The following is a 27995-nucleotide window of genomic DNA, read 5'->3' as shown; positions in this document are numbered from 1 at the left end:
CGAAACTACTGCCTTAGGGCAGCAGGATCGTCATCCTCGTCGCCGCCTGGAGTAGATCGGGAGGTCGGCGTTCCTCCTTGGTTGCACGCCGTAGAGTTACCTCCCGTAGGCGGTTTCGCGCTCTGCTTCTTCGCAGCAAGCGTTGCGCGACGCTTGGCCACGGCCGTATTCATTGAGCCGGATGCCCATCGAGCTATTCAATGTTAGTAACTTGTGTGCGTTAGAATTACATATGAGGTGAGACGTTAAAAATGTTAAACACACCTTTCATAGAGTGCGACATCTTTTCTGACTTAGTCATAGAATTGTAATCCTTATTGGGGTCTGCACCAATCTCTCCGTCTGGGGTATTGGGTCCAGCAAATCCATTGCTACCGCTGTCGCTGTTGGAATTCCCGTTGATATTATTGTTGTAATTGGTGTGAGTCGGCGGGGGATTTGAAGGTACCAGCGGTGGTGTGCTAAGAGCAGGCGGAAAGGCTGGATGCTGGTTCTTTACCTTGAATTTAATCTTGGTGGGTGGTTTAGGTGCAGGAGACTTCAGCTCGATTTGTGGTGCTGGAGCCGGCTCCGGCTCTGGAGCTGGTGTCAGATCCTCAACTTTGGTCTGTATTTTCTTTGGAGCGCGTTTAGTGCGCTTGGGTTTAGGCTCCTCGATGGAATCCTCCTCATTGATGTTGTTGGTGAACTTTCTTTGTCGTTTCTCGCGGAGCTGGTAGTTACTTGTAGATGCTACTGTCTCAGCTGTCGCAGTTGACGATGCAGTCAGGGGGCGAGGTTCTTCGGCATAATGATTCGTAGAGGCGACTGTTCTAGGAGTTGCAATCTTGAAGGACCCTGATGGAATGTCGGATTTTCGGGAGTTCGTCCGACGCGCTGGTTTTGAGGGCGTTAGAGGCTCTGCACCATTCTGCAAATTGCTCTCTTCCTCCTCTTCTGCAACCGCCGTAGTATTTGCAGGAGCCTTGCGCTTGCGTTTGCGGGGCTGTTCTTCCTCTGCACCCACTTCCTCTGCCTCTCTATTGAGCGAAAGCACCGGCTCAGGCTGAGGCTCTATACTGAGCTGTGCTGTGGGCTCTGTAGCAGGCTTGGCCTTAGGTCCAGATTTAGGTTGGGACTTGGCCGCGGTCTTCATTTGCACCTTGGGACGTAGGTTGGTAGTCGGCTCCAACTCGGAATTGACCTCGTCCTGTTCTGGCCCTGGAGTTGGCGCAGACTGAGATTCCGGCACCACAAGGAAGGGTTTTCGAGGTCTGCCACCTTTTCCTCTTTTCTTAGGCTGTTCTTGTTCTTCTGATTCGGGAGCTACATTTGGTACGCTGGCAGTCTGGCTCAGAGGTTGAGGCTGGGATTGATTCTGTTGATTGTGATATTCATCGCCGTTCTCTTGTGCTTGTGCGCCACGGCGTCCTCGACGTTGAGTTGGAACTGGGGTAGCGCCTCTACTAGCGGCTTCACCTTCAGTAAACCTCTCCGGTGGCTTCCTTGTTCGCTTCCCTGGCAAGATGTTGGGATCTTCAGCCTCAGCCGCCTTTGCGGTCTGCTTGGGTCTCTCACGAAGACGTCCGTGACGACTTAAGCCAGTTCGTTGCGCAATGGGGTCCTGTCTGCCCACTTTGTCTGCCCTGGGATCATATTCGAACCCGTAGATGTTGGCCATAATTCTATCTTGTTGCCTGGTATAGGCAATTTCCGGATCTACTGTCTCTTTGGCTCTAATACCCTTGATGACGAAATCTTTCTGGATGGGGTTTGCATTAGGATCTCTGGCGACAGTGGCCTTGAAGCGACGATTGAACGCGTCCTCTTCTTTCTGGTAGCGAACCGAATTGTCAAAATCATCTGTGAACTTTCGTAATTCGTTGTACTCTTCCTGCCAGGCCACGAGAGCCTTGTTTGCAGCTTCGACTCTTCGGTAAAGCTCCTTGGGGGTTAATGACTTGATGTCCTTAAATAGATCAGTGAACTCGGATGCGTCCCTGGTCTTTTTGAAGCGAAATTGCTTCATATCTACCGATTGTGTGCCGGGTGCCTCTAATTCGGTGGTAGGTGAATTTGCTACAGTTTCAGCCGGAGTGTCTTCGACAGCTGCGTCTTCTTCAGCAGGTAGTACTTCTGCGCCATCTTCTGGTTCTAGGCCGGCCTCGGGATCTGCCTCATGATTGACTTCAACACCAGAGTTCGCTTCAGCTTCAGCGTTCAGATCAACTTCGGCGTCAACCTCCGGTTCTGCCTCAGTTCCCGGTAGCTCAACTTCATCATCCTGGTAATCCGGGTAGAAAACGAAGGAACCATCAATGTATGGCGTAAGATAGTCTAATAAGTCGGGTTCGAAATTGTCGCCATCTGTGTCGGAGATGTCCTCTTCTGCTTCGCCCTGTTGCTCTTGGGGTTCAACTTCGTTCCCAGTCGCAACTTTGGGTTGAGATTCTTGTGGCATTGACTCATCCGAGTCTCCACTTCGGCGTCCACCAACTTCAATGGTGTCTCGCACTTCGGCATCGTCCACATGCTGTTCTGGTACATAAGCCTGGGGCTCTGCGGTGGACTTTCTAGTGTTACGTTTGCGAGATGATGATGGCTGAGGTTGCTCAGAAGCTCGTCTGCTAGTGCGAACGTCAAGATCCTCATTTGCCTCATTCTCGTTAGAAGTAGAGTCGGTTTTCCGTCTCTTTAATGTGCGAATAGCGCTAGGGGTAGATTTTGCACCGTAGCTCTCAAGGTCCTCAAGCTGGTCAAAGGTGTAATCTACACGAGGGCGTTTTCTCAAGGAGCGCCCTCCTTTGCTGGCGGAATCTTCGGGCATAGTGCCGGTACTGTCGAGATTGCGAGCTCGCATTCGCTTTTCTCTAGAAGCGGATGGGCTTGGCGTCTCGAAGGTAAAATGAAGAGGGTAGTCCGCGGATGAGGAAGGTTGTTGCTCAGTAGATTGGTCAGGTGGATTCTGAGGTGACGAAGTAATAGGAAATGAAGTAGGGAAAGTAGAGCCTTTCCTGCCTCTTCCGCGGGGATTATTAGAAGGGTCCATTGCGAAATCTCTTTAATTTAGAGTTGACTCAGGTACGTAAGTAGGTACGTAAGTAGGTATGGCTGTATGTGTAAGTGAAGTTATGTATGTGTATGAAGTAAAGGTGAAAGAAGTTTTGGGTCGGAGATTATGTAAGTGGGGAAAGGCTCAGGATGTTGATGGCTAAAGCGCGACTTCCCAAGTCGACAACAATAAATATAAATAGAGTATGATGTGTAAACTTTAAAGATGTTTACGCGGCGGAGATATAGTTTCCAATTAGTAAGACTGTCGTTTCGTCTTTGCGCGTTGTTGACAATTGCTTGTTGTTCGTTGTTAGGCGCAGACTGAAGCGGATGGAAAATGAGTGGTTGCATGTAATTCGTAGTAAGGAGGTAATCCTTTTGAAAATTATACAAATATCAGGCCGGGGGGTCAACTGAATTATAGGTAGCTGCCGGGAGAAGAGGCAAGAACAGCAGCACCAAACCGGTTGGAAAAAACTGAAGATGTATAATATTCAAGAGTGATGAATTGGTGGATTGAATGATGAAAAAAAAAAGGTGTTGGATCAAGTTTTGTAAGAGTCAATCTATCATCTGCTGAATTGGTTATCAGTAAATGCGGCTGGTACGATTTGCAGATGCGCAGTCTGGCAGTGTGTAAGAGAAACGTGGTGAGAAAAAAAAAAGTTGATGAAAGGAGCTGACTTGGAAAGAAAGGAGGACGGAATTTGATGTTGACAGTCAGGTTGGAAATGGGAAATAAGTAAATGTAAGGCGGTCAATACGGACCTGCGAAAAGAAAAAAAAAACTTAATAGCTGCTGGCTTACGACAATTAGACCTAGACAATAAACTCTGAAGATTGGAAGGTGCAAAGTATTATAGGCGATTTTATATCAAGCAGTTGCACCTTCCCATGGAGTGCTTGTCCGTCTCCTGCTGTGGTGACTGCCAACCTTATTACTAGGCTAGGTGGTGCACTGCTAATTTCTCGAGGTTCGGTTGTTAGACCAAGCCACAGATGAGATCCCGATTTGGGTATTTGGGTATTAGGTACTAGCCACAACACTTATCTCACTTAAACTACATGTACAATACCTAGTACCTGTCTTCCCAACTCTAGCTAGGTAATTCTAGCCAATAGGATAACACGAACCACTAAGAGTTCCTTCCTAAACCACGAGCTGCGGGAGATCGCGTAATGGCACTTGCCTACAATATGTACCTAACTTAAGGTACCTAGGTAGGCTGGTAGGTAGGTAAGTACATATGTGCATGATGTACATCTGTCGGGTACGTACACGCCAATAATGGCTTTACCATAGGTAAGTAGGTCGTGTGTCGTTGCTACTGGTCCACTGACCTCCTTCCCAGGCCCCGCCCCCTGCCCCCGTTTAGTGAGTGACGACAGTTCCTTAATTGGGGACCTGGCCAAAGCTTTCCCGCGTCCCGTCTTCTTTCCCGAAACCGAAACCTCTCTTAGACTGGTGATACTGATACCATCCACCATATTATCACATACCATTAACATATATCACATGCCATATTGAACTTGTCCATTTCCCATTTCCCATTTTTCTGTCTTCTCATTATTGACGTAAGCCGTCTTATTCAGTCTCTTCTAAAAAAAAGAAAAAAAAAGAGAAAAAAAATAATTGTCATTAGTATCTCTTCCCCAGTTGTTAAAATAGTGTTTGTCCCATCTGCCCGTCTGTCTGCCAACGAGTATCCGCCATAAACAAGTTGCAGTCGAATCTGCTCCGACTATTGGTTCCCCTCGCGGCCCTGCATACATACAACATATGTACAAGGCCATAGCGAATCATAGTCAACCTTTGTATAGGTACCTCTAGTTGAACTCTCAATAGCTTTCCGTAACCTATTTCTTAGCGCAGACGCCCTCAGGTATCTTCCATTTGTTATTTCTTAATCGCAATCCTCAATCCTCAATCCGCAATCCATAGCTTTTTGGCCCCCTCCAATAAAACCAACTCCCCGCACCACTACCACCACGATAACTACCCACAATGGCAGCGAGGCGGTCAAAGGCGTCTGCCGACGATGGATTAAATGAGCTTTTCGAAGGGATTGACGAGAGCGTAGTTAAGAAGCCCGCTGGTAAATCTAAGCCAGCTCCTTCTAAAGCTCGAGGAGATAAGCTCAAGAAAGACATTCCTGGACTTGCCGAGCTGGAAGACGAGCTTGGCGAAGAACCCGTACGACCCCATACACCTCGCGTTAGAGATACATCTACCAAGGCACCCCTCAAACGAACTAGCACGGCAACACCCCCGCCCGGCGCCTCTCGACACTCCGAAGATAAGTCAGCCAACGCCGCCCGCAAGTCCGTCGATAGCACTCGCTCCCTCCACACGAGCTTCACTCCTAGTGCCACCAGCTCTGAACCCCATGATGCTGAGAAGAAGACCACGGCCGAGCCGACAGCGTCAGCGTCTGGCGGCGGTTGGTGGGGTGGACTGTTTGCTACGGCCAGCGCTACGGCAAATGCAGCCATGAAGCAAGCTGAGGCCGCCTACAAGGAGATCCAGCGGAACGAAGAAGCCAAAAAATGGGCTGAACAAGTCCGAGGCAATGTTGGAGCACTGAAAGGGCTAGGTATGTATTTTAAACGCGATGCTTGCAAAGGTATATGGAATTGACATTCGCGCTTACAGGCGACGGTATCCGCCACCACGCTCTACCAACCTTCGCCAACATTTTGCACACGCTGGCCCCGCCCATTTCCTCGCACGAGCGTCTACTCATCCATATCACTCACGATATTGTAGGCTACCCGTCGCTCGACCCTCTTATTCATGATGTCTTCAGCCGGGTCATGTCGCAAGTTGAAGGGGGTGACCTACTCGTCATTCAACGGGGCCACGAAAACACTGCTCGGCGATCTTCAGATGCCTTCTACAAGGGATCTTCCAACTCCGCGGGCTGGCGCGACGGTCCTTGGTGGAGGCAGGTCGACTCACCCCGGGATTTGGGAGCAGTCAAAGGTTTAGTTGAGGGAACGAAGCTTTGCCGCGTTAGCGCAGAGAGCTACGCCCACGACTACTTCGCGGCTAGCGGTGGTGTTGGGGAAGCGCAGAAACGCGCCCTGGAACCGATGAGCGAAGAGAATCCCGTGCGAACTAGCGACATTTTCCTCGCCGTCCAGCCGATCATTGTGGACGCAGACTCGGCCCTCTTCGCCGGTAGTACGGCAAGCGAAACAGAGAAGGAACCCAGCGCCGTTGCTGATGACAGCGACGCGGACCCTCATGTCTGCTTTGCCGTTTATGTCCTCGATCCGATTCACGACATCATGTACAGCACCGTGAGCCAGCATATCCCGGCCAAGTGGATCCACTGGCTAGATGCGCCGGCTCCCTTGACGCCCGCCAGCGGCGAGAGCGACCAGCCCGGGCTAGAGGGCGCGAACGTGCCGGACGAGATCCGCGAGATCGTCGAGAACGGCGGTGTAGACCCGCGCGAATGGGTCGCCGAATGGGTCGAGGAAGCGCTGAGCTTGAGTATCGGCGTCGTGGCCCAGCGGTACGTGGCTCGCCGGATGGGTGTTGGCGAAGGCGGTCTGGGAAAGGGGAAGCAGAAGATCGAGGCGGTCATCCAGGAAGGCGGGGGCGAGGCTGCCAGAGCTGGGGTTATTTAAAGGTGGAATGGGATTCGGGGGATCAGAGCTCACGAGAAAGGAATGGGGTGGATTAAGACAGCAAAAGAAAACGAGAGAGATGTGTACCTACCTAAGGTACCTAAGGTGATAAGCTGCGTTGCGCGTCGTTCTGCGGCCTCTTCTAGCTTTCTTTTTCCTGGCTGGTGTTTGTTGCTTCCTATGGAGTTATCACGGTCAAATCTAGTGCTTGATTTCTCTCGCCGTATTTTGGATTTGTGCTAACTAGCTACCTACCTTAGGTAGGTTAGGTAGGTAGCCAGATACTTGGGCAGTGATTAGGTATATAGGTATATGAAGGGGTGTGATAATGTGATATCAATTTTGGGGTATTTGATATAACGAGCCGATGTGAATATTCTATCAGTTGGTAATTAGCAAGCTCTATGTAAGTTCAAATGGCTCTTTTTTTTTTTTTTTTTTTTTTTTTTGGTACTACATCTAGGTACACACATGTCTTTTCTAAGACATTCTCTATTACGTCTAAGGTAAGGTAGTTTAGGTAACAGGTATATATAATTATAACAATGTTCTCTCAATTATGCAAATATATCTTAGGTAGGTAGGTGCATATACACCCCCTATCCCGGTCTCGCGGCTCGCGACCCCGACGTTCGGGTAAGTTGAACTAACTCTTCAGACACGTACATCTGCCGCGTTTTCTTCAAGGCTCTCTTCTTTTATAGGTAAACAGCTACGTAAGTTTTAAATATCTACGGACATACCTAACCTAACCTAACTTAATAGCAACACGTAACCAACCCCCTTTTTTACACAACCATCTTCTCCCCATTCCATACACCACCCCAAGACCCCTTACCTAGGTACCTACCCAGATACCTCCTTTTAAGGAACAATATCCAAAAGCTCCAAAAGAAAGGTAGGTTGGTAACTTAGGTAGGTAGGTAGGTAAGTAAGTACCTAAAGTTAGGTACATACCCACTCGCTCACTCCCTCGCAGCCTTCTCCCTCTCCCCATCCTTCTCCAAGCTCCCAACAACCTTCAACTGCGCCTTAGCGGTGCGGCTCGCGCCCTCGGGCTCGACGCGCTTGAGCGGCCGGTACACCGGATCCCACATCTGCTCGGCGATCCACTCGTCCAGCTCGTCCGGCTGCTCGACGCCGCCCTGCCCGCGATCCTTGTCCCCGACGGCGGGGATCCACCGCTCCGTCGCGACCCCGTCCTCCACCGCCGCCAGGATGACTTCCCGCGCGACCCGCGCGCTCACGGCGCGCACGTCCTCGACCCCCGGCAGCAGCGGCGCCGTGTCGTCCCCCAGCGTCGGGGACATGGCCGCCACGCCCCGCACCGCGCCCACGAGCATCTTGTCCGTCAGGCGCGACGCGCGCGAGAGCACGGCCCCGAGCCCGATCCCCGGGAACACCACCGAGTTGTTGCACTCGGCGACCCTGATCTCGACCTCCTCGCCGTTCTTACCCCAGGGCCCCCGGACGGGCGGGAACGGCGATCCGGTCGCCACGAGGGCCCTGCCGTCGGTCCAGTTGAGGATGTCCTCGGGGAAGGCCTCGTGGAGCCGGGTAGGGTTGGAGAGGGGCATGATGACGGGGCGCGGGGTGGCTTCGGCCATGGCTTGGACGACTTCTTTGGTGAAGGCTTTGGGTACGGTGGATGTGCCGACGAGGACGTTGGGCCGGACGGTTTTGATGACGGAGAGGAGGGAGCGGTCTTTGTTGTCCCACTCGGAGGCGTCCTTGGCGTAGATGCGTTGGTCCTTGCTCAGTTCGCATTTGGTGGTTAGGAGGCCGGGCTTGTCGATTAGCCTGTTGCAAGGGTTAGAATTGTATCACACAAGTAGATGAACGGGATTAAATGGACTATGGATCGCTGTGACAGAGTTTGACTTACCAGATCTGCTTCGCCGCCTCTTCCTTGCTGATTCTCTTCTCGGTGGCAATAGCATCGCGGACTTGGTCGGCAATACCCACACCAGCACTTCCAGCGCCAAAGACGACCATCTTAATATCCCGGAGTTTCTGCTTGCTCACGTGTAACCCAGCCATGATAGCAGCTAGGGTCACGCACCCAGTACCCTGAACGTCGTCGTTAAAGCAGGGGATCTCAGGTCTATACCGATCCAGAATACGACGAGCTAAAACACGCTGTTAAACTTGCGGTTCCATTCTTTGTTTGCTATGATACTAGGTTAGGTAGGTTACTTACCATTTGCCAAGCCAAAATCTTCAAAGTGGATATAAGCACGAGGGTACAGTTTACGAGCCGACCTGACAAATTCGTCCACGAATATGTCGTATTTCTCCCCTCGTACCCGCTTTTTGAGCAGACCGAGATACAAATGGTCGTTAAGGAGGTGCTCGTTGTCCGTCCCGCAGTCTAGTACGACTGGCAACGTCCGGTTAGGATGGATACCGGCGCAGAGGGTAGTGAGCGCAAGCTTCGCAATTGAGATCAGAATCCCGCCTACGCCTTGGTCTCCTATACCGAGGATCTCTTCGCTGTCTAACATCCACGAGTATCAGTACCTATTATTATACATCTGCATAGCACGCCAGATGCATCTTCCAACTAATGGCAAATACATACCTGTAACGACGATGTAGTCGATATCCTCAGGATTTCCCCATTGAGCCAAGTCATGTGAGACCCTTTGAATGTCGTCGATATTTAGATAGCACCCGTCGGGCCGTCGGAACAACCGGGAGTAGTTTTGAATTGCGTCGCCCTCGGTTGGTGTATATATAATACTGAACATCTCCTTCAAGTGGTCTTGTATAAGCTATGACAAAACCATTAGCACGGTGGTTTCTGTGATCATGGATGGGACCCGGGCGGTTTAGCTCATATCATTTTCATGTGTACATAAAAAACTGACGAGGACTAGCGGTAGGTGTGGGCAGGACGGTGACATTATATATATTACCCTAAAATATAGGACCAAGTTCTGCTCTTTCAACGACGTCAGGAAGGTGTTTTTAGCCAAGGCGTCTGGTCTAGTGATGTACTGCTGGTATGCGCGCGTAACTTGCTGCTCGAGGGTTTGGATGCTAGCAGGCAACAAGCCGGTAAGGTTGAACACGCGCCTCTCCTCGGCCGTGTGCGCCGAACCGCGGTTGAAGTACGGCGTGTTCAACAAGACTGTTCCGGACACGGCGCATTCTATCGGACCGCTCGTGCGGAGAGGGAGATGGGAGAACTTGGGTTTGGTAGTCTCCGACATCTTGAACGTGGTAGAACAGGCTACTCCAACGATGGCAAGGATGGTCGAGTAAGATACATAAAAAAGAGAAATTATTGGGATGACAAGTCACTTTTAAGAACAAAACAAGAGCAGTAATAAAAGGCCGGACACAATAGGATTCGTTACACCACGGATATGAACAAGTTTGATAAACGAGAAGACTTCGGTATATATTCGAGAATGGCAGGTAAAGAGCTCAGTCGCACATGCAAGCTGCCCGTGTGCAGAATTTGGGTGGAATGATGAGAGTAAATATGTTATATAAGTGACGTCGTCCCAACGAAGGGTATGACGAATAAGACCATCACCGTTGTTGGGCCTAACCTACTTAGTTAGAACTAAGGGGAGAGGTAACCCGAAAGCCGAAGAGATGTCGGAGCTCCTGGAGCCTCGCTCACGTGAGAAAAGAAAGAGATGAGCGTGGACTATGATGGCCCGTTATGTATTTCACTCTTGCAGCAAATGAACTTATACGGAACGATGCGCGAAGCATTGATCCGTCCTTATATCTCCAAGCCCTCTTAGGACCACGATGCAAGACGCACCACGGAATTAAGAACATTCGGGAATGAAAGACTCGTAGGATGGGGTTCGAGTGGCTGGAGTAAGGTCCGCTGCGTCATGGAAATTCAAACAAAAAATGAAAATATACAAACCTAAGCGCAATATAACTAATTCTATTTCTCATTTGTTTTATGTTTATGTTGATTCCTTTGTGTATAGCTGAGCAACGTTAATAACATTGTGCAATACAGATAATAATGGTAAATCTAAAATGGTGAGTTGAGAAGAGATTTTCAAAAAGAATTTAAGGGTTGCTCGTCTAGGTATTCTAAATTACGCACGGACCATATAAGAAACAACATCTTAGTGGGTCTGGCAAACCAGCTGTTAAATATCTCGACGGACCGACAGTTTTTGTTTTAAGCTAAACCTGGAACTTAATATTAATTAAATCGTTATTGTTAATTAATATTTAGCCCTTAGCTTATAAGTTTATGATATGTTTTTTTAATAATTTTTAAATTTTAAATAAATATAAATATAAATTTAAAGTTTTAAAATTATATAATATTAACGTTTTTTTAAATTTTTTTTTAAATTAAATTATTTTCCAATTATATCGAATTAATTAAACGGTGAAATTCTTTTATATTATTAATTAACGTTTTAACTTTTTTCCCTTTTTATTAAAGGGTTTATTTTATTATAAATAATAGTTTTTTTAAAAAAAGTTATGGTTTTTATACGGTTAATATTTTTTTATTCGAATTTTCGTTTTTTTTAATTCCGTATTATAGATTTATTAGGAAACGTGTTAATAAATGTTTTATATTTAAAGTTTAAAATGAAAATTCGAATAGTTTCGTTATAAATAAATTGTTAATTTTACATTTTATATAAAATCATTAATATTTCTTGAAAAAACTTATTAATTATAACTAAAATTACATTTATTTTTATAATATTAAAAGGGTAAAAGTAATTAAAGTTACTTTTAAAGCGGTATTAATATTAATTTCAGTTTTAAATTTTATAAAAATATATTTTTATATTAATAAAATATATTAATTATTAAGTACATACAAATAGTAAATAAACATTATTTACTTATTTTTTATTTATTTTTTATTTTTATAACGTTTAATATAAATTTATTTATATATTTTTACTATTATTTAAAATAATAATACAAATTATATTTTTATTAAATAAATATTATAAATTTTAACTTAAAAAAATACATTAACATAAATTTATTAAAAAAATAAATATTACATAAATAAGTAAGTAGTAAATATATTTATAATAAAGCGTGCTTTTTTAAACGTTTATTATAACTTTTATTTTAATGATTTTATATTTAATTTCCACTTTAAAACAATTAGCAATTTATACGCATTACCACGAAAAAAGGATATTATCGTAAGGAAATACTAAATGGTCGAAACTTAGGGTAAATAAGTAATAATATATTATTTTACTAATTAAACCACGAACGAAAAAAGAAATAAACTATTTTACCATTGCTTTTAAGGTTGTGGAAAATGTATATTAGCTCTTTCAAAATGCCGCCATGCTTGCGGAACCTTATAGTTTATTTGGTATCGGACGTGTTGGAGAGCGATAAATATGCGTAGGTAAGGAGTCCACCGTCTAGTCGCGAATCGATCCTCGTATGGCCCATCATCTTAAGAGGCCAGGCGTTACCCATCACAATGCAGCAGGCGTAGATAACCGGCTTATAATCAACGCCTTCACCGTAATGGCCGAACTGCAACAGCGCGCTATACTTACCATTATAAAAAGGGTGGCAAATGTATATGGTACGCTTAATCTGCTCCTCACCATCAGGATGGGTTGGGGGGACTTGGTAGCCGGGGTCGAATATATATTGTAACGCGGTTGTGCCCGAACTTGTTCTGGATATTGTATGATGCCCCCACAGGTAGGTCTCTTCTTTATCTCTTTACTTTATCACGGAGGCGGACCGCGAGCAGCTCGAGCGGCTCAAATTTGACGGCCGTTTAGCAGGCGATTTTTATAGCCTTGCCGGAGGCTAAATATGGCCGAAAACCCCCTTTTTAATTAGCGGAAGCGCCGATAGACAGCATAATGTAGCTTTTTTTATATTGCGCGGTGCCGATTATTGCCCCTGATTTCGATTCTCCCGTCTCACTTGCTGGCAACCACCTGCCCTCTTTGTTCGTATCCGCAACCGGGGAAGCCGTCTCCCTCCCGTGCTGTCGCTCACCCGCCGTGTACCCAAGCAGAACACATGTGTCGTTCCAGCTTTCCCATTTCTATGTTCAGATATTGTGTGCATGTGTGCGCTCAATTGCTTCCTAGATCTCGAGGGCGTCTCACTTGATGCGCAGTCTCTCTGCTAAGATGCCGCACCCTTCTCCGGCATCCAGCCAATGTATTAGCAGACACATCATCTGTAGCCTGAATAAAGGGACAAAGAGAGCCTGTCAGGAGTCTCGCTTGAGACTCTTTGGGAACAAAGAGGTTGTTCAAGGCTTTCTAAGATCAAAGGAAATGTTTGTATATAGCTTTGACTTTAAAGCTACCTTAGTTAGAGTTCCTTGCGGAACAACGAAGTTGTTTTCCTGCGCCATTTGATTATGTGGTCAACTATAGGTATTACCTAACTTAGTATGTACAATACAACGTGAGGTCACCCCACTAACCTTAAGTTTTAGTTACGCACAAGGGAAGATACGTACCGGATGGCATTGTGGCTCGGCTTGCATTAGCGCTAGCCACAGTCTCTCAATCAGAGAAGACCATCCTTCCACTGCGACATAAAACCTTAAGAACCTACCTAGGTATGTAGATGATCAGCTCAGCATGCGAGTTGAACTTACCTAACTACATTTAATTCAGCCTTGAATGTATCGACAGATTGCCTCCTTTCATCTGAGAACGCTTCTATTATTGCTCGTATCTTCTTTAGCTAATGCCTAGTGAACTTTTAACGCAAGATGAAGCTGTTTCAGCATTGTTGAAGTATGTATTTTCTGGCGCAATCGGCTCTTCTTAAGGAAAAGGAATAAGTTATGCGCTGATTGAAGCAACGCCTACTACGTTTTCTTAGTTGGCGGCTTTAGAGGACGATGAAATTGACGGACCTTCTGGACCTATTAACCGATATTTGATCAAGGTCGATAGGCAATTGAGAGAAATTTACCTTCCTAAGCCTATCGTACTCTCCGAAACAGAGTTCTTAGAGGTAATTCTTGCGGCGACAGGCCATCATCTAGCTTCGTCGATAAGGTATATTGATGGGGCCTTCAGTATCTCTTATAAGATTACAGTTCGAGAGTGCTCAGATTCATACGTGGTTCAATTACGCCATCACGGCTCTGTAGAGTCTATGGACTTATTTATGACTTTAGTCTCAAAAACGGTTGATTCTCGTGTCTTGCCTATACCTCCGACTTATCCAATACCAGGGGAAAGAAAACGACAAAAAGCTACGGGAATGGGTAAGCAGATAACTCGGTTTATACCTGGTGTTATGGCATCATCAGTTTATCCTCAATTATCACATGAGGAAAGACTTATCTTTGTGCGAAAAATAGCACTCGCATTCCAAGCTTGTTAGCAAATTCAACTCCCAGAGACCCATCTTATCGGCGAGCTTATTGCTGAGCCTGCAACAACGGACGATCGAGTTATTCTCAAGATTAAACCCGATCGATATCACGGTCTCGGCGGTCCATTCCATTCCGTACGCGACTACCTTCGGGCTTATATTCGGTCTTGTCTTCTCGCCCTTGAAAAGCAGCAAGGCATTGAGGCATACAAAGAGCGGTTTTTAAAACGCATCAAAACTTTCGTCGACAATCATATGCACATTCCCGCTATTGTCGAGGATATTCCTATTGTTACTATGCATGCGGACATGGGTCTTCATAATATCATCGTATCCAGCCAGAACTATACTGAGATACAAGGAGTAATTGATTGGGAATTCTTGTCTAGTGCACCATATGCCTCGCTCTATCGGATCATTGAGACGCTTTTTCGTAAGCGTGCGCTTAATGGGTTTGGCCTTGAGTACGATCGTGCACATGAACTTCGTGAAGCTTTTTGGGGCGCTATTCCGGACTGGGGACAATGGAATCGGAGTGAAGCAACACAGGTATTCTTAGAATGGTTCAAATTCGGTCTTTTTATGAAACCGGAATGGATGCCAAAGAATTTGTCTGAAAACGAGAAGCAACAGTTTTGGGGGGAAAATATTCGCGTGGCTGAGAATATTTTGAACAAGTACTCTCAACAGTAGGATATTACATTTAATGAAGACAGCGCCTTATACTTTGCACTCAGCAATCCCTCAATCATCTAATGTGGGGATAATTATATTACGAATATCCTGACTGGCGATGGCCTCGTACGAGGCCATCCACAGGCCCCAGGATCGTGGCTCTCCACCAGGACTTTCAAGCCCTGGTATCCACCCACACGTACGTACGGAGAGGCTATATAGCCTCTTCGTACGTACGCTCTTCTAGTAGTCAATTAATCAATCAAGTCAGTACCACGAAATCGTTGTTTTGGTTCAAATCCTTTTCTCTATACGATGCATCGTATCCTGTAGACCTTGTCTATCCGACATCTAAGCTATTGCTAGCCATAGTGTATGTGAATTAGAAGGGAAATAAATTATTAAAATGAAAATACGCCCGTCTTAGAGGACGGCTTCTAATCAGCAAATCTTTAATAGTAGCTATAATCTACCGAAAGTTTCGATTTACAACCAAAAACTTAAAGCTCCTCGTCCTCGTCCTCATCACCATTATATAGGTCCTCATGAGGGTATGCCAGCCTAGATTCTGAGAAAGTCTCGGTCTTTTTCGACCTCTCCACATTAATTTCCGGGGGAAGTTTGAGGGACCGCGTCTGCTCATTGTTTCCTTGTCCAGAACTACTAGCAGGCGCGTAAAGTGACCAAGGTGGGAGGATTGAGGATCGCTTAGACTGCACTCTCCCAAGGCTTTCTTCGGAAGATCCACTAGGTACCCTGAACCCGGAGGAAGTCCCCGGAGTCGCGCGTTGGATGGTGTCTTGTAACCAGGCATTATGGCAACTTTGGCAACACTTTTTACTTTCGGACGGTCGAAAATTTCAGCCGATCGTTGTGGCTGGCTGATGTTTGTTTTCGCATCGTCATAGACTGCCTTTCCTTTACCCTTTCTATCCTGTGCGGTAGGCGAATTTAACTCTTTTAGCAACTTGCGAAATGGATTTTGGGCGACCGGCAAAGGATTATCAGCTTAGATTATCCTAATAGGATTCAAATGCTCTTCGTTACCGTATATTTGACCTTCGATAGTGTCTAGAGTAAGAAATTCACGAGAATTAGCTAATAAGTTTACTAGTACAACTTTGGGCCTAAATAATTTAACTTGGGGTAGGTTGGAGGATTTTTGGCTAAGTTGGATCCTTGCGCGTGATGTCTGAGGCTCTTGAGACTTTTGAGGCCTTTCACGAAGTCTTTCGCTACGCCGGGGAGTCGGAGGCTCTTGAGGCTCTTCTTGACGAAGTCTTTTGTTAGACCGGGGTGTTTGGAGTTCTTGGGGCTCTTTGCGAAGAACCCCCTCGCTACGACGCGGTGTCTGGCTCTGTGGAGACGTTCGCGATCGTCTTCGGGGTTTTTCCTCAGTTGATTCGGCGGGGTAGATCGGCAATCGCTTCTGCTTTTGCTGCCTTCGAGTTGGACTTTTGGCATTCTCTGTTGGCTTCGAAGAGGTGGAGTCGGGAGGGAAGATTGGTCGGTGGTCAGTATCTAAACTTTGACGTCGATTCTCCGTCTGATTGAGAGTCAGCTCTTGTGTCTGAATGACTGGATGCTCCTCTACAAGAGTGTCTGGTCTCTCTTGTATCGGAGGGACCTGGGGAAGTTGTAGCTGGGCTGGTGGATATATTTGTGACCGACTTGATAGCTCTTGGACTAGTTCGGCGCCGGGGCGGCTAGGTAAGATGGTAGATTCGGGACGCAGAGTCGGAGATCGCTTCAACGGCCGCCGGCGTCCCTGTTGTGGCCTGCTCAAGCGATTAAATCGGGGAGACTTCCTAATCTTTTGTTGGACGAGATATTTATTCCGGCGCAGAATTTCTGGCACACGCTGCGGTGTGGTTTGGTCGAATACGGGCTCTTGCGGTTGGATAACCAGAGGCTCATATAATAGGCTTGGGTTTTGCATCACAGCGGGTGTAGGGGCTTATATCGGGCTGTGTGGAGGATAGATAGGGGATCGTCTTGAAAGTATTTCTTTAGGCTGCTTGGCATCAGCGACTGGAGTACTAGGAGGTCGAATTGGAGACCGTGATCGACCTCGTGCTAGGTGATTTCGGAAGATGGGGGACATACTACGTGGCTTGCTACCCTGCTGTCGTCTGGGTGGCTTGTAACGGTCGCTACGATTACCTCCGCCAGTTGGGGTTTCAAATGTTTCGGTGAGCTCTAGCTCTCGTGCGTCGGCCAGCAGTGTCGGACCAAGTACCGGCGCTTGCGTTTCAGGTGGATTTGTCTGACCAATAATCTCTGATGCTGGAGAGAGAGGTTCGTGCATTGATGTTCGCTGAGAGGACTGACCATATGGCTGTGGAGGAGGAGGTGGGGTCTCGTCGACCTGCATTACGTCCTGGGGTGGAGATCCTAGGTCCTCGCTGGCGACCTGCATCTTTTCTTCCCCAGGGAAAGAAGGCAAATCCTTCGGCATTTCTGATCCATCCGTTACGAACGACCACGGACCGAAGAAGGCCTCTAGAAAGTCTTTTTGTACGAAGGCCGCCGTCATTATCTTTTGACTATCAGCTCGTTCGAGCGTAGGCAGGAAGGCATCGCGCTGTAGTTGAAGGAAATTCCGAATAGTCGGCTTCTCGCCTCGCCAATCCTTTGCTCGTGTGTCCCAATCAAGATTCAAGTCCAATGGACGCGGCGGCGGAGGTTTTAAACCCAGTCCCTGGTCAATCTTTACCGTACGAAAGCCATATTGTCTCGCTCGAGCCCGGAGCCGAAAGACGTACCAGGGATCCACGGCAGCCACCGGGGCAGGCTCACCACGCTTATCTTGAAGAATCGGTTCGTTCGAAAGATGAAGACAGTCTCTCAATCCGTCAAGGAAGAGCAGCACACCAGCCAATCCGACGTCCAGCGACAGCAGTGGTTGAACCGTCCCTTCAGAAACCTCTATAAGCGGCCTTTCAGGCGGGGTCCAGCACATGTGTAAGGATTGGAAAAGACTTTCGTCCCCATCTCTCTGGATTAGGTTAGGGTCTGGGTCCTGATACTTTTCGGGGTCATCGATGATATGGTTTCTCAAGATCCTAGCCCCAACAGAGAAGTATATCATGTTCTGGTGGAATGTCTCGAAGCTCGGAAAGATAACGTTGAGAGATAGCAGGTTTTGTTTGATCTTTCGCCGAACAGATGCGCTTTTCATCCCACGGAATATTTGGCCTGTATCTATCATGAGTCGGATGTGATCTCTATCAGTCGTGTTCGAAGGATTACGGCGCTGTAGACAGTCGATAGTTTTAGAGTCCATGTGTGGCACCACGGAAGAATCACCACCTACCACCTCCCAGTAGATTTGTGACATGCGGCGGAGGTATCGTACGGGTTTTTCGGGGCACCGTAATGGGGTATACTTATGTATGGTACCAAGCTTAAATCCTCTTCTCGCGCCAGGAAATTCGAGGACAGCGCAGAGAGCTGTCACAATATATTTGTGCTTGAATATTCCTTTTTCTCTTCGGAGCAGAAGGTTGAGGATTTTCTTCTTGCTTTTTGACAGCTCCGATCTCCAATCCCCGCCTAAATCCGGCTTACCAAGCGCAAGACGGAAGAGGTGCCAGCAAATTTCTCCGTCTGGATATTTAGTCTGGTAAGAAAACCTCGCTATACGAGCATGACGGTAGAGTTTTACAGGCCACCAGAAGCGCCTCCCAAACTCGCCCCGAGCAGCCGCAATTCTTTGCCGTCCATCGAGACAAACAATACGTTTCCGGAGGCGCACTCGTGGGTATTGGCCCGTTTGCACGGTGGCCCGCAGCTTCTCTTCGGGAAGGCCTAGAGCGATTAGTAGTCTATTATAAGTTGTAGCATCAATTTCGCCCTTAATATGATGTTCCCAAAGGTCCGGCTTGCATCCCTCCCTTTTGAAGATATCGGAAAGGTGCTTGACGATTGCCGGGTCTTCGTCTCTTCCTTTACCGGGTTGGTAAGTATAAGCATTCAATGGGACTTGGATAATTCCGACGATATTTTCTTCTGCCATCATTAGTTACCTAGGTAGGTTCGGTGAAAGCTTCAGTCAAGACAAGAAAAACATGTGGGCTGGCAGTGATGAATTAACTTTGGATTGGCTTAAGACGGTGCCCTGGTTCCGGGAACTTAGCGTGCGACCGGTTCCCGGGCTCGGGTTGCAGAGCTTACCTAGATGTATGGACATGTCTGCCTGTTAAGCCCCCCTTGCGACCGAAGTAACGGAAACATAGAGTAGTAGCCGCCGTGCTCAGCCTAGAGTGTTCTACCGAATCCAGAATCCCGGACTCACTTTGTAACGTCATCAACATCTTACTTTTCAAAATGAAAATCACAGACAGTTAACACAGTATGCATTAAGCTACAGTCGGGGGAATTCGGAATCGAAGTACTGCATTGTATTGTACTTTAATTTAGCACACTTCTCTAGAAATTGACTGAAGAAGGACCGGCCACCAACCGTGGCATCATGTCCATGTTAATCGGTTTTCTTTTGCCGCGCCTCTTGCGGTGCGTCATCTACAAGCGCACCAGTAGGAGAGTAGAGCGTTATTTCGTCCCACTCCTCATCTTCCTCTTCTGAGTGCATCCTACGCGGTTTTTCTCCCTTCTCCAAGTCCGCGTCATCGGTAGTGTTAGACTTCCCTGCCCCCTTTTCTGAATCCGCGCCGTCAGCAGTGCGAGGCTGTTTAGTGCTGGGTCGGTACTGTACTTCAGCGAATTCAATGGGTCGAGTTCCCCTACGATCAATGACAGCTTTACGGACGTTGGCGGAGAAGTCGGGGTCACCGCAGGCTAGACCGATCGTTAGCTTGGCCCAGCGCCCAAGAGAGGGATTCTGACTTGCCTACAACTATACTCCTCTCCGAAGTAGCATCCATCATATGTTTCAATAAAACATCACGGTCAACTTGGTGAAAATACAACCAATGGCTAGTTTCTTCGAATACCGGCGTCTCCTTCTTCTCAGATGGGTAAACGCACCATACAACGAAAAGTTCCTTGGAGTATTAGCACATCGATCACAGAGAGAGGAACTGGAATGCGAACATTACCGGCGTCAAGTTCTTGCAAACGCTTCAGGTAAGCAGCTGCCCATTCCCCTTGAGAGTTTCGCTCCAGACTCCAGAAGATGTTCACTCTGCAGAGTACATCATCTGATCGTCGATGCTCCCAGATGCTCCGGGCGATAGAAAGGATACCTAAGATACCGGCTCCATGAGCCGCGAGCATCACACTTTTAAAATATTTTAGATTCAGGTCCTGTCCGTATGGGCCATCTATAAGCAGTCTTTCGCCCTTTATAAACCGCAAGGATCTGAGCGGGCGGCTGTGCAAAACTAAAAAGATTAGTTTTTGTGCCATTTTCCGCGACGTCGGGCTTATACTATAGTACGGTCATCGGATAACTGGTAAGCAAGTTCTAATGGAAGAATGACCCCGGCGGAAAGATATAGAAATAGCTTCCCGGGAAGTGGTGAAACTGGCGGTTACAGGATATAGAGATCCGTGAGACCTCCGAATCGCCAGTTTCGTCGGTTATGGTAGCCCCAGTGGCAGAGAACGCGAGTCTAATGCATATATAGGTAGTTGTTACCACCCAAATCCCACCAGAAACTAAGACAATTATCTTAGCCTGCCTGGTCGTCTGTCTGAGGACGTGCCAGGTAGTTGCACTGAGTGCGACGAGAGCAAGAACAAGGTGTATTTTCGCGAAACTCCGAAAGAAGTATCGACGCACACAGTAGAACGAGGTACATAGAAGGAGAAGAAGTGCCCCGAAAGCCTATCTCCGTCAGCTTTCGCCGTAAAAAGAGGGTAGTCGACTTACAATATAGCCTGACGTAGTAGTCTGATCAAGTCGCGACCGCCTGAAGACAAGGGCGGCGTGTATCATAGCCTCTATAATCACGACTCTGCCAATGAAATGGTGGAAAACGTAGTATGTCGACAGTGGGATACCAATGAGATCCACAAGAGGGTTAGTGCGGTCTCCGAGGAACAATGGCGTAGCGTTGGTGATGGCCAGCATCGCCGCCACGTATCTGATGTTTGCTCTTCCCAGGATAAGCATTGTACAATTGCACCCAAAATACAAAACGAGGATTATGGATTCTAATCGAGTAATGCTCATCCAATATCTCCTTGGCAAGAGAAGGGGATATTGAACATTGCGAGCAAACAGGACAGATCCGGGGATTATCGAGAGCAATAACATTGGTAACAGGTTGCAGGCGAAAGGTAAAAGAGAATTAAAAAAGTAGTGGAAAGCATGGTGTAAACTAGGGTAATGTTGCGTAAATCGCCACGTTGTGTACCGTAGAAATTTCACGACCGGGTAGAAAAATAGGAAAACGATAAAAACTATTATGGTGTATATCGTGATGAAGTCCATCCTGTATCGAGCAATTCGTGTGAACTGATTTTGTCGTCAATGAGGAATCAGAAAGCACCTTTTACTTTCGCCTTTATTTGAAAATATTTCAATCCAGAGTCTAGCTTCCGGATTCCCGACTCCATGCTAGTTACCCATTCCGAAAGATCAGCTCTAGATTCCCGGTTCCAGGTCCCGGGTGTCCCGAAAGACCGGTCTTCAACGCCGTTCTTCAGGAATACCTGAACTACGAGAGTATTTCCAAGGTCCATAAAGATGTCGAGATCCAACATATATAATACATGAAATTTCTTGATCTTCTCACATCAAAGTTGTGACATCCCAAGCTCATCTAGTTTGCCCAATCGATTTGACAACAAGGATGGGGGATGACAACGGCACCCGATTAGCCCGCCAGATGCGGCGCTTCATAAAAGAGTTCCCAAATCACAAGTCCCTTCGAAATGTAGAAGAGAGTGCAAAAACGATTATTCAGGGGATAGGAAATCCAGATTTCTACGAAGATGCGTCAGAGAAATTTAATCCGGAGCACGTTGACTGGAATACCCGAAAAAAATTCGAAAAGTCCTATAAAGAGCTCCAACGAGATTATCCGAACATACCAGATCTGAAAAGTGAAGGTAAAAACACAGATCAAGATAAAAAGAAGCGGAAGGAAGCTGAAGAGGAGAAGGCAAGAAAAGACGAGGAAGAGAGGAAGCGGAAGGAGGCTGAATTTCGAACCTGGAGGAAGACCAACGCCACCACCATCGATCAAACTCCCCTAGAATCTAGGGAAACTAGCGTCTTCAGTCAGATTCCGGACCGAGGATACAGGGAGACTAGCACCTTTAGTCTAACCCCTCAACCCTTCGCGTGGCGAAAAGTCGAAGAGACGTGTAGTGATGAACTTGCAGACAAACTGTTACAAGCCTGTGTGGAACAAAATTGCGACTTTTCCGATGTTATGTTTTACCTCGAATTCCTTCTAAGACAAGACCCTGACTACGAACCCAATAAGCTGACCAGCCTTGCCATCCGTTTTATCAACGATTGCCCTCGTTCTCAGCAGAAATTGGTGAGAGACCTAGGTGAAAAAGATCCTCAGCTTAAACGCGCCTATGATAGGTATTACTCACCACCACAATTGTTGATAGAGAGGCGACCGTGGGCTAGGAACCCACAAGCGTACCGAGACCGGATACTGAGGGACTTGGACGCAGATGAAAAGGCCTGGGATCAAATTACGCTTGACATCGATCCTGACACATATCAGAAGAAAGCCGAGGGAAGAACCACGGCGGCCGTTGCCGGGTATCTTGATGTTTGCCTTGAGAGTCTCAATTCCAAGAACAAAGACGAGGAAAGACACTGTCTAGTGTTAAAAAGCGAGTATCCTGAAGCAACCGCGCGCTTCATGGACAGTAGAAGGGGTCGCATGCTGTCGATGAACCCACAAAAGAAGGGGAGATTGAAAGGGCGCCAGAAGACAGACATAAAGATTTTGAACTACTCCTGTGCTCGCCAGACGTATCCGGATACTTACCCGAGAATGTATTATTTTGGAATCGACAAAAAGGACAAAAATGTTATCAAGGCGTGAGCCAGGACCACGTTCTGTGAACCAGCTGACTTCAGGGATGGTTTAAGCGATCTGAACGAACAGAGGGTAGCCTGTGGTCAGAAGAGGATTGAGAAAATAAGCAGACAACGTACAACTTGGCCACGACGCAACATTGACCCTAGCTATGATTCCCTTGACTCTGACTTTGACTCAGATGTCTGAATAAGGAAATGAAGGCTCTTAAAACATAAAATGAGAAAAAAAAAAAAGAATAGTATGGGTCTCTATCGGAACGGAATAAGCATGTTACTGAGATGGAAATGATTTTTTATATAATCCCCTGTTGAGCAGAGGGATTAGCAAACACTCATTTAATACACAAATTAGACATAAAATTTCATATCAACGTTATAAATATGGGGAATTAATACGTATTTAGATATTTCAAACGTCGCGCGAGGGAAACCAACAGTCACAATGTCAAATAAACCCTTCTTAAATTCAATTAGGGGCTCGAATTAGGATTCCCTTCATATTGCGGAACGCCTTTAAGAGACAGGGCCCTGAACTTAGATCTGATATGCAACAGTTATATCAAGAATGACCAACATTATTCAAAAGAGTTCTCTCTCGTTCAAATAGAAATGAACTGACAGCTAGTATAGATGAAACAGAAGATATAGAGCTACCAGCGGAAACAAGTGGAAATGGTATACATATCAACCCTTCGATTATCAACCGCATTTTCAAAAAAAGGCGCTTCGACGCATTATCTATACCATATGTAACAAAAATCCCTCCCCCCTACCAAAAACAGAGTTGCGTAAGGCCCACCATGCTCATTTCTGAGAGACCTTCGACAAGCATACCAACGGGACTATGGAACTGATAGCTATCATCCTTCAGCATGGGATGAGAATGACCAGATACAATGGGCTCACAAAATTGGATTTACCTACCGGTAACTATTAAATAATATCCCTTCAGCAAATAGGTTTAGTGAGAGGACGAATAGCTGATTTTCTATTGAATTCGTCCTCATCTGATTTACTAGCCTCCCTGTCGTTTTGCTCGTCGGCAATTGAATAAAATAAAGGTCAGGCTCTTTTATTATCCCTGCCTATATCCAAGAACGCAATACCTGACACATAGATATCGTAGCCGCATCTACAGCGCTGCGCGAAGGCGTCAACATGCCGCCTGCAGCTGAAAGAAATCTCTCGCATTCATCAGATATGAGCTGTATTGTAAGGATGTCCAAGGGCCATATACGCCGTATCCCTTTTCGAACATTATGAATTAAGGATTTAGAGTATCGTCGTTTTGTGTTTTGTGTTTTGCTCCTCCCGTACAGCCGTAAGAATCTCTGTATGATGCATCATCGTATTATATAAACCTTGTCTATCCGACACTGCTCAGTGTCTAATTGAGAAGTTAGATACAGATAGCTAGATACTTCGTAAAGAAGGACCTGTTAGCTCAAAACAACCTAAGACGCGAAGGGACTATTTGCAGTTACTAGAAACGTTCAAATCTGCTTAAGAAATCAAGCTTGATAAGAAGAGACGATTCTTTCTGCATCTGTCAGGGCGCTACCGTGCTACCTTGAAGGTATTCGAGGCTCGTCTGTCAGAGAGATCCCGTGATGTATGTCGTACATAGAGTGAATACTAGAAGCAATAGCACGTAGAATGTCAAGTATGCAGTGTATAGTAGTGATCTATTAACGCTTGCCCCTCGAGTCTCCTTCGAGGGAGCAGCGTGCTCCTTATACACTATCCTAGTGGGCCTTATGGCCAAATCTGCACTAGTGCCCTCATACCCCTGACATCGTCAATGAGCCAACAGCCGTGATCTCTACGAGAAAGATTCGGTCCGATACCCCCCCTATCGTGACAACACCCCTCACCATCAGCCTGCTGTATCCAGACAGTCATATACATCAACAGCGGACCCTTTTACTAGGCCTGTCAGCTATCGCTACATCACTTGCAACTGCTACCATGGCAAAGACCTGGCAGTACGTCTTCGAGAGCTACATCAACAAGGCTTACGAAGGTATTTGCGCAAAGGACCTGGATGTAGCAGCAGCGGCGTACAACGACGTACGCCGCTGATCAGATTCTTTAGAGGATAAGAAGATGGAGAGAGGAAGATGTAAAACTTACCTGTATTGCTTATTGTCTATTTTGTACGTATAGAGAAAGAAACTGCTGGTGTTTATTTACGTGTGTTGGGCTATGTAAGGGACTATAGCAGCCTGTCAGAAAATACCCATTCGTAATATCCCAACAAATGGAATAAGTTTTATTATATGGGTAGCGCGTTTAGGTGATATTTTATAGAGTGACAGACAGTGTTGCTAATGTTTTAGATTTCAAAATGTAGTTTTTAATGAGTGATGCTACGCGTAGATTACCTTGACAGGCCTTATATGTAGATTACCCTATGTCAACACTCGTCAATTTTCAAGTAATAACCCTTTAAATCTACAATACTGCATCGAAAACATTTAATTATTTACTACCACAACCATCGGAAATAACTTGTATTTTACTATATTTGGAATACCTAGATCTTTCCGAATTAATTGATACTAAATTCAAGTTGATGCAACCGTATCTTGATATAGTAAATATTGACTAATCTACAAATAAGAGGTACTAATCTACGAATAGTAGCAAGTAATCTACATACAACAATACATTTTATATTGAATTACCTAGCGATAACGACGTTTTTAATAGACGATATAGATATTAAATTCATCGCTGTAATTAACGGAATTTGAAGATATAAATATCTTAATGTATTAGTATGAGTACGGCGAAATATTACTGAGTGACAAATTTAGGAGAGACAGACGCACATAATTAGCAGCAATAAGCCAACCGTACAAGTAACGCAATAGATTTTGACGTTGCAGCATAGGGACCTTTACCTGTGGTGTCTTGTGGCTCAACAGAGTCAATCTTCGCCTACATTAGCGTCAGATCTACTTCGTACTAAGGCCCCCTTTGAACCTCTCACCCTTAGCACAGACTAATATCTTTCTACTTCGTACACAATCTAAATTCAATAGCTGCCTACCTAGGTAGTTCATGTACGAAAGCAAGTAAAGAACGCATTGCCGAACCAGTTCTGAGTAAAATCTGCTAATTCTCGGAAAAAATCCTCATGTTGGAGTACACACTCTAGTCACCAGCGAATCGGATGGCCGAGAAGCTTTAAAACATACCGCTTTTGGAAGGATGCAAGAGGTTTAGCCAATCATAATCATATTGAAATCAAGTATTAAACAAGGGACAATTGATCTCTGCGAGGGGAAACCTAAACTTTATTATGCCTGTGAGACAGGTTGCTCGACTCGTGCATAGGTCTGCAGGACCTATGATGATTAGAGGTAGCGGACTCCACAGTGGAAACGTCTAACCCTACAGGTACCTAAGGTAGACCGTAGCACGTACCTTGCACTGGAGCCACTGACACCCACATTACAGTAACTTGAGGGCACCCTTGCCGGACACCACTTACATGCATTACAATGCCGGGCACATCCAAAAGTCCAACACAACATCATCCCTCGCACATCATCCCTCGCCAAAGCACCAAAAGTAACATGAGATTTACAGCACATAATACCAACGATATTTTTTTGTAATACTCAACAGCCATCCTTTTTAGCTCGTCTCTTGCCAGTTCCACGATTTCTCGTCGTAAACGGCTCTTCTTTCGTTTACACCATCGAGTAAGCAGCCCAGGATTTTGATTAGTTCCCCAGATCCTGGATAGGCAGATTCCTTGGTCTATAATGTCGTGAACCAACTTTTCCATGTTGAGAGCTAGCTCTTGGCTCACACCTCTGTAAGGACAGAAGCTCGAAGGAATGAAGCCTTCTCCACCTTCGCAACAGTCAATTTCATCGTATGTTCTTTCTCTTGCAGAATCAGCAAGGTCGCTATCGACTAGTTGTAAGCTGTTCAAGTATCTGATACGCCGAATAAACTGTTCTTCAGAAGTCATATTATTAAAATATTGGAAACATCAAGATGACTTAATAAGCGTGACAAATAACTACATGTGTTGATGTAGAAAGTATACATTATATTCTTATAAACCCTGAAGATCGTTAAACTTATATGTCATTATTTAGGGAATGATTAAGAACTGCTCATCCCGGACGCCCGCCAGCCATTGGTGGAACTGGAGAAACTGCTTGAATAGATCCCAAGTTTATTGTTGTTGCTGCTGTTGTAGCAGATGCTGTTAGAGGGTGAGGGGCTGAGCGAGAGGCTGGGGCGGTGGCTGTGTGTAGATACTGCTACCGTCGCTGCTGTTGTTGCTGTGATTGTTGTTGGGGGGCAGAAGCGGTAAGGCAGCCGTTGGAGAGCGGGGAGTGCGCCGGATCCATATCTCTGGGCGACGCGGCGCCTCTGTCTTTTAACACGTCGGCGAGAAACCTTGGTGAAGCTCACAAAGACCTCGTCTCCGGACCTAAAGTTCTCATGTCTAGCCCATTCGTCGAATAATGGGCTACCCTTCATGGGCGCCGTCTCCCCTTGATATCTAGCGCTGCCGCTTCTGCCTATGGCGACGTTTTGGAGGAAGTGGTTGTAGCGGCTCGAAATACCGACTACGTTGCCTTCGCCGTCGAAGTCCATCCATGTGGCGCTCGGGGATAACTAGTTGATGGTGCTGATGGTGCTAATGATGCTTGTTGCTGTGACGGCGTTTGCGGAAGGTATGGTAACGTTGGTGATAATGGTATAACGGAATGTGGTGGGATGCATGCACTTTGCTGTCTAGCCAACGTGAGCGGGGTTGACGCGGCTACTTACCTTAGGTACAATACTGAAAGTGTGGTAAATTGATGTTGTATTGTAAACGTTTTCTACCTAGTAGTGGGCCTTGCCCAGTACATAATAGCTATAGCTTACGTAACCACCCTACAGTGACCCATTAGGAAATTAATAAAATGAGTGCCACTAATCCTGGAATGGGAAGGTGCAGCCTAGCGTACCCCCCGGGGGGCCACATTAGCCCGAGTTTACTACCTAGCTACCTACCTAGCCATGCAGCCATGGCCTCCCTCCCCCAAGCTTTACCTGTATTATGTGCCGAACGGCGCTAGCGTCGCACGCCTCGCGGCCATGCGCACGCGACACCGGCGCCTGCGGAACCATAATAGGCCATTCCCTTTGAAATTAAATGTCAAAATAAGAGGTAAAAAAAAAAAGGATGTGGGGTTCGAACTGTGGCATTTGAAAGATTATGGGGGGGGGGGGGGGGGGGGCGGGGGGGGCCGGGGGGGGGGCGGGGGGGGGGGGTGGGGGGGGGGGGGCCGGCGGGGGGCGGGGGGGGGGGCGGTGC

General features: G+C 46.6%; 8 protein-coding genes across 8 annotated transcripts; 3 read left to right on the top strand and 5 right to left on the bottom strand.

Moving 5' to 3' along the window:
• Positions 1–5: 5 nt before the first annotated feature.
• F4812DRAFT_462702 (uncharacterized protein) lies at positions 6–3028 on the bottom strand (the record flags this gene model as incomplete). The annotated part of the gene is made up of 2 exons (XM_047938088.1): positions 6–193; positions 265–3028. The coding sequence occupies 2 exons, from the start codon at positions 3026–3028 to the stop codon at positions 6–8; spliced, it is 2952 nt and encodes a 983-aa protein (XP_047786602.1).
• A 1667-nt stretch (positions 3029–4695) lies between these two features.
• On the top strand, positions 4696–7222 carry F4812DRAFT_442840 (maintenance of telomere capping protein 1). The gene is made up of 2 exons (XM_047935348.1): positions 4696–5627; positions 5687–7222. The coding sequence occupies exons 1-2, from the start codon at positions 5039–5041 to the stop codon at positions 6667–6669; spliced, it is 1572 nt and encodes a 523-aa protein (XP_047786601.1). The 5' UTR covers positions 4696–5038; the 3' UTR covers positions 6670–7222.
• On the bottom strand, positions 7195–10091 carry F4812DRAFT_205826 (NAD-dependent malic enzyme). The gene is made up of 5 exons (XM_047930292.1): positions 9588–10091; positions 9251–9443; positions 8870–9166; positions 8555–8798; positions 7195–8469 (listed from the first exon to the last, which is right to left on the bottom strand). Exons 1-5 carry the CDS (start codon positions 9882–9884, stop codon positions 7635–7637), a joined length of 1866 nt encoding a protein of 621 aa, XP_047786600.1. The 5' UTR covers positions 9885–10091; the 3' UTR covers positions 7195–7634.
• Positions 10092–13368: 3277 nt separating this feature from the next.
• On the top strand, positions 13369–14700 carry F4812DRAFT_452934 (uncharacterized protein; the record flags this gene model as incomplete). Its single annotated transcript, XM_047936413.1, has 4 exons — positions 13369–13422; positions 13507–13980; positions 14017–14661; positions 14698–14700. The coding sequence occupies 4 exons, from the start codon at positions 13369–13371 to the stop codon at positions 14698–14700; spliced, it is 1176 nt and encodes a 391-aa protein (XP_047786599.1).
• A 1692-nt stretch (positions 14701–16392) lies between these two features.
• On the bottom strand, positions 16393–18875 carry F4812DRAFT_205785 (uncharacterized protein). The gene is made up of 2 exons (XM_047930291.1): positions 18859–18875; positions 16393–18802 (listed from the first exon to the last, which is right to left on the bottom strand). The coding sequence occupies exon 2, from the start codon at positions 18701–18703 to the stop codon at positions 16640–16642; it is 2064 nt and encodes a 687-aa protein (XP_047786598.1). The 5' UTR covers positions 18704–18802; positions 18859–18875; the 3' UTR covers positions 16393–16639.
• Positions 18876–19165: 290 nt separating this feature from the next.
• Positions 19166–20861, bottom strand: F4812DRAFT_467945 (uncharacterized protein; the record flags this gene model as incomplete). The annotated part of the gene is made up of 5 exons (XM_047938717.1): positions 20519–20861; positions 20182–20258; positions 19738–20017; positions 19547–19688; positions 19166–19482 (listed from the first exon to the last, which is right to left on the bottom strand). The coding sequence occupies exons 1-5, from the start codon at positions 20819–20821 to the stop codon at positions 19166–19168; spliced, it is 1119 nt and encodes a 372-aa protein (XP_047786597.1). The 5' UTR covers positions 20822–20861.
• A 582-nt stretch (positions 20862–21443) lies between these two features.
• On the top strand, positions 21444–22664 carry F4812DRAFT_462695 (uncharacterized protein; the record flags this gene model as incomplete). Its single annotated transcript, XM_047938087.1, has 1 exon — positions 21444–22664. One exon carries the CDS (start codon positions 21444–21446, stop codon positions 22662–22664), a length of 1221 nt encoding a protein of 406 aa, XP_047786596.1.
• Positions 22665–26748: 4084 nt separating this feature from the next.
• On the bottom strand, positions 26749–27501 carry F4812DRAFT_205757 (uncharacterized protein). The gene has a single exon (XM_047930290.1). It carries the CDS (start codon positions 27284–27286, stop codon positions 26786–26788), a length of 501 nt encoding a protein of 166 aa, XP_047786595.1. The 5' UTR covers positions 27287–27501; the 3' UTR covers positions 26749–26785.
• Positions 27502–27995: the final 494 nt, after the last annotated feature.

Source organism: Daldinia caldariorum, assembly GCF_022478825.1.
Source record: "Daldinia caldariorum strain CBS 122874 unplaced genomic scaffold F4812scaffold_20, whole genome shotgun sequence".
NCBI classification, from domain to species: domain Eukaryota; kingdom Fungi; phylum Ascomycota; class Sordariomycetes; order Xylariales; family Hypoxylaceae; genus Daldinia; species Daldinia caldariorum.
This window is presented reverse-complemented; position numbering and strand designations above follow the sequence as displayed.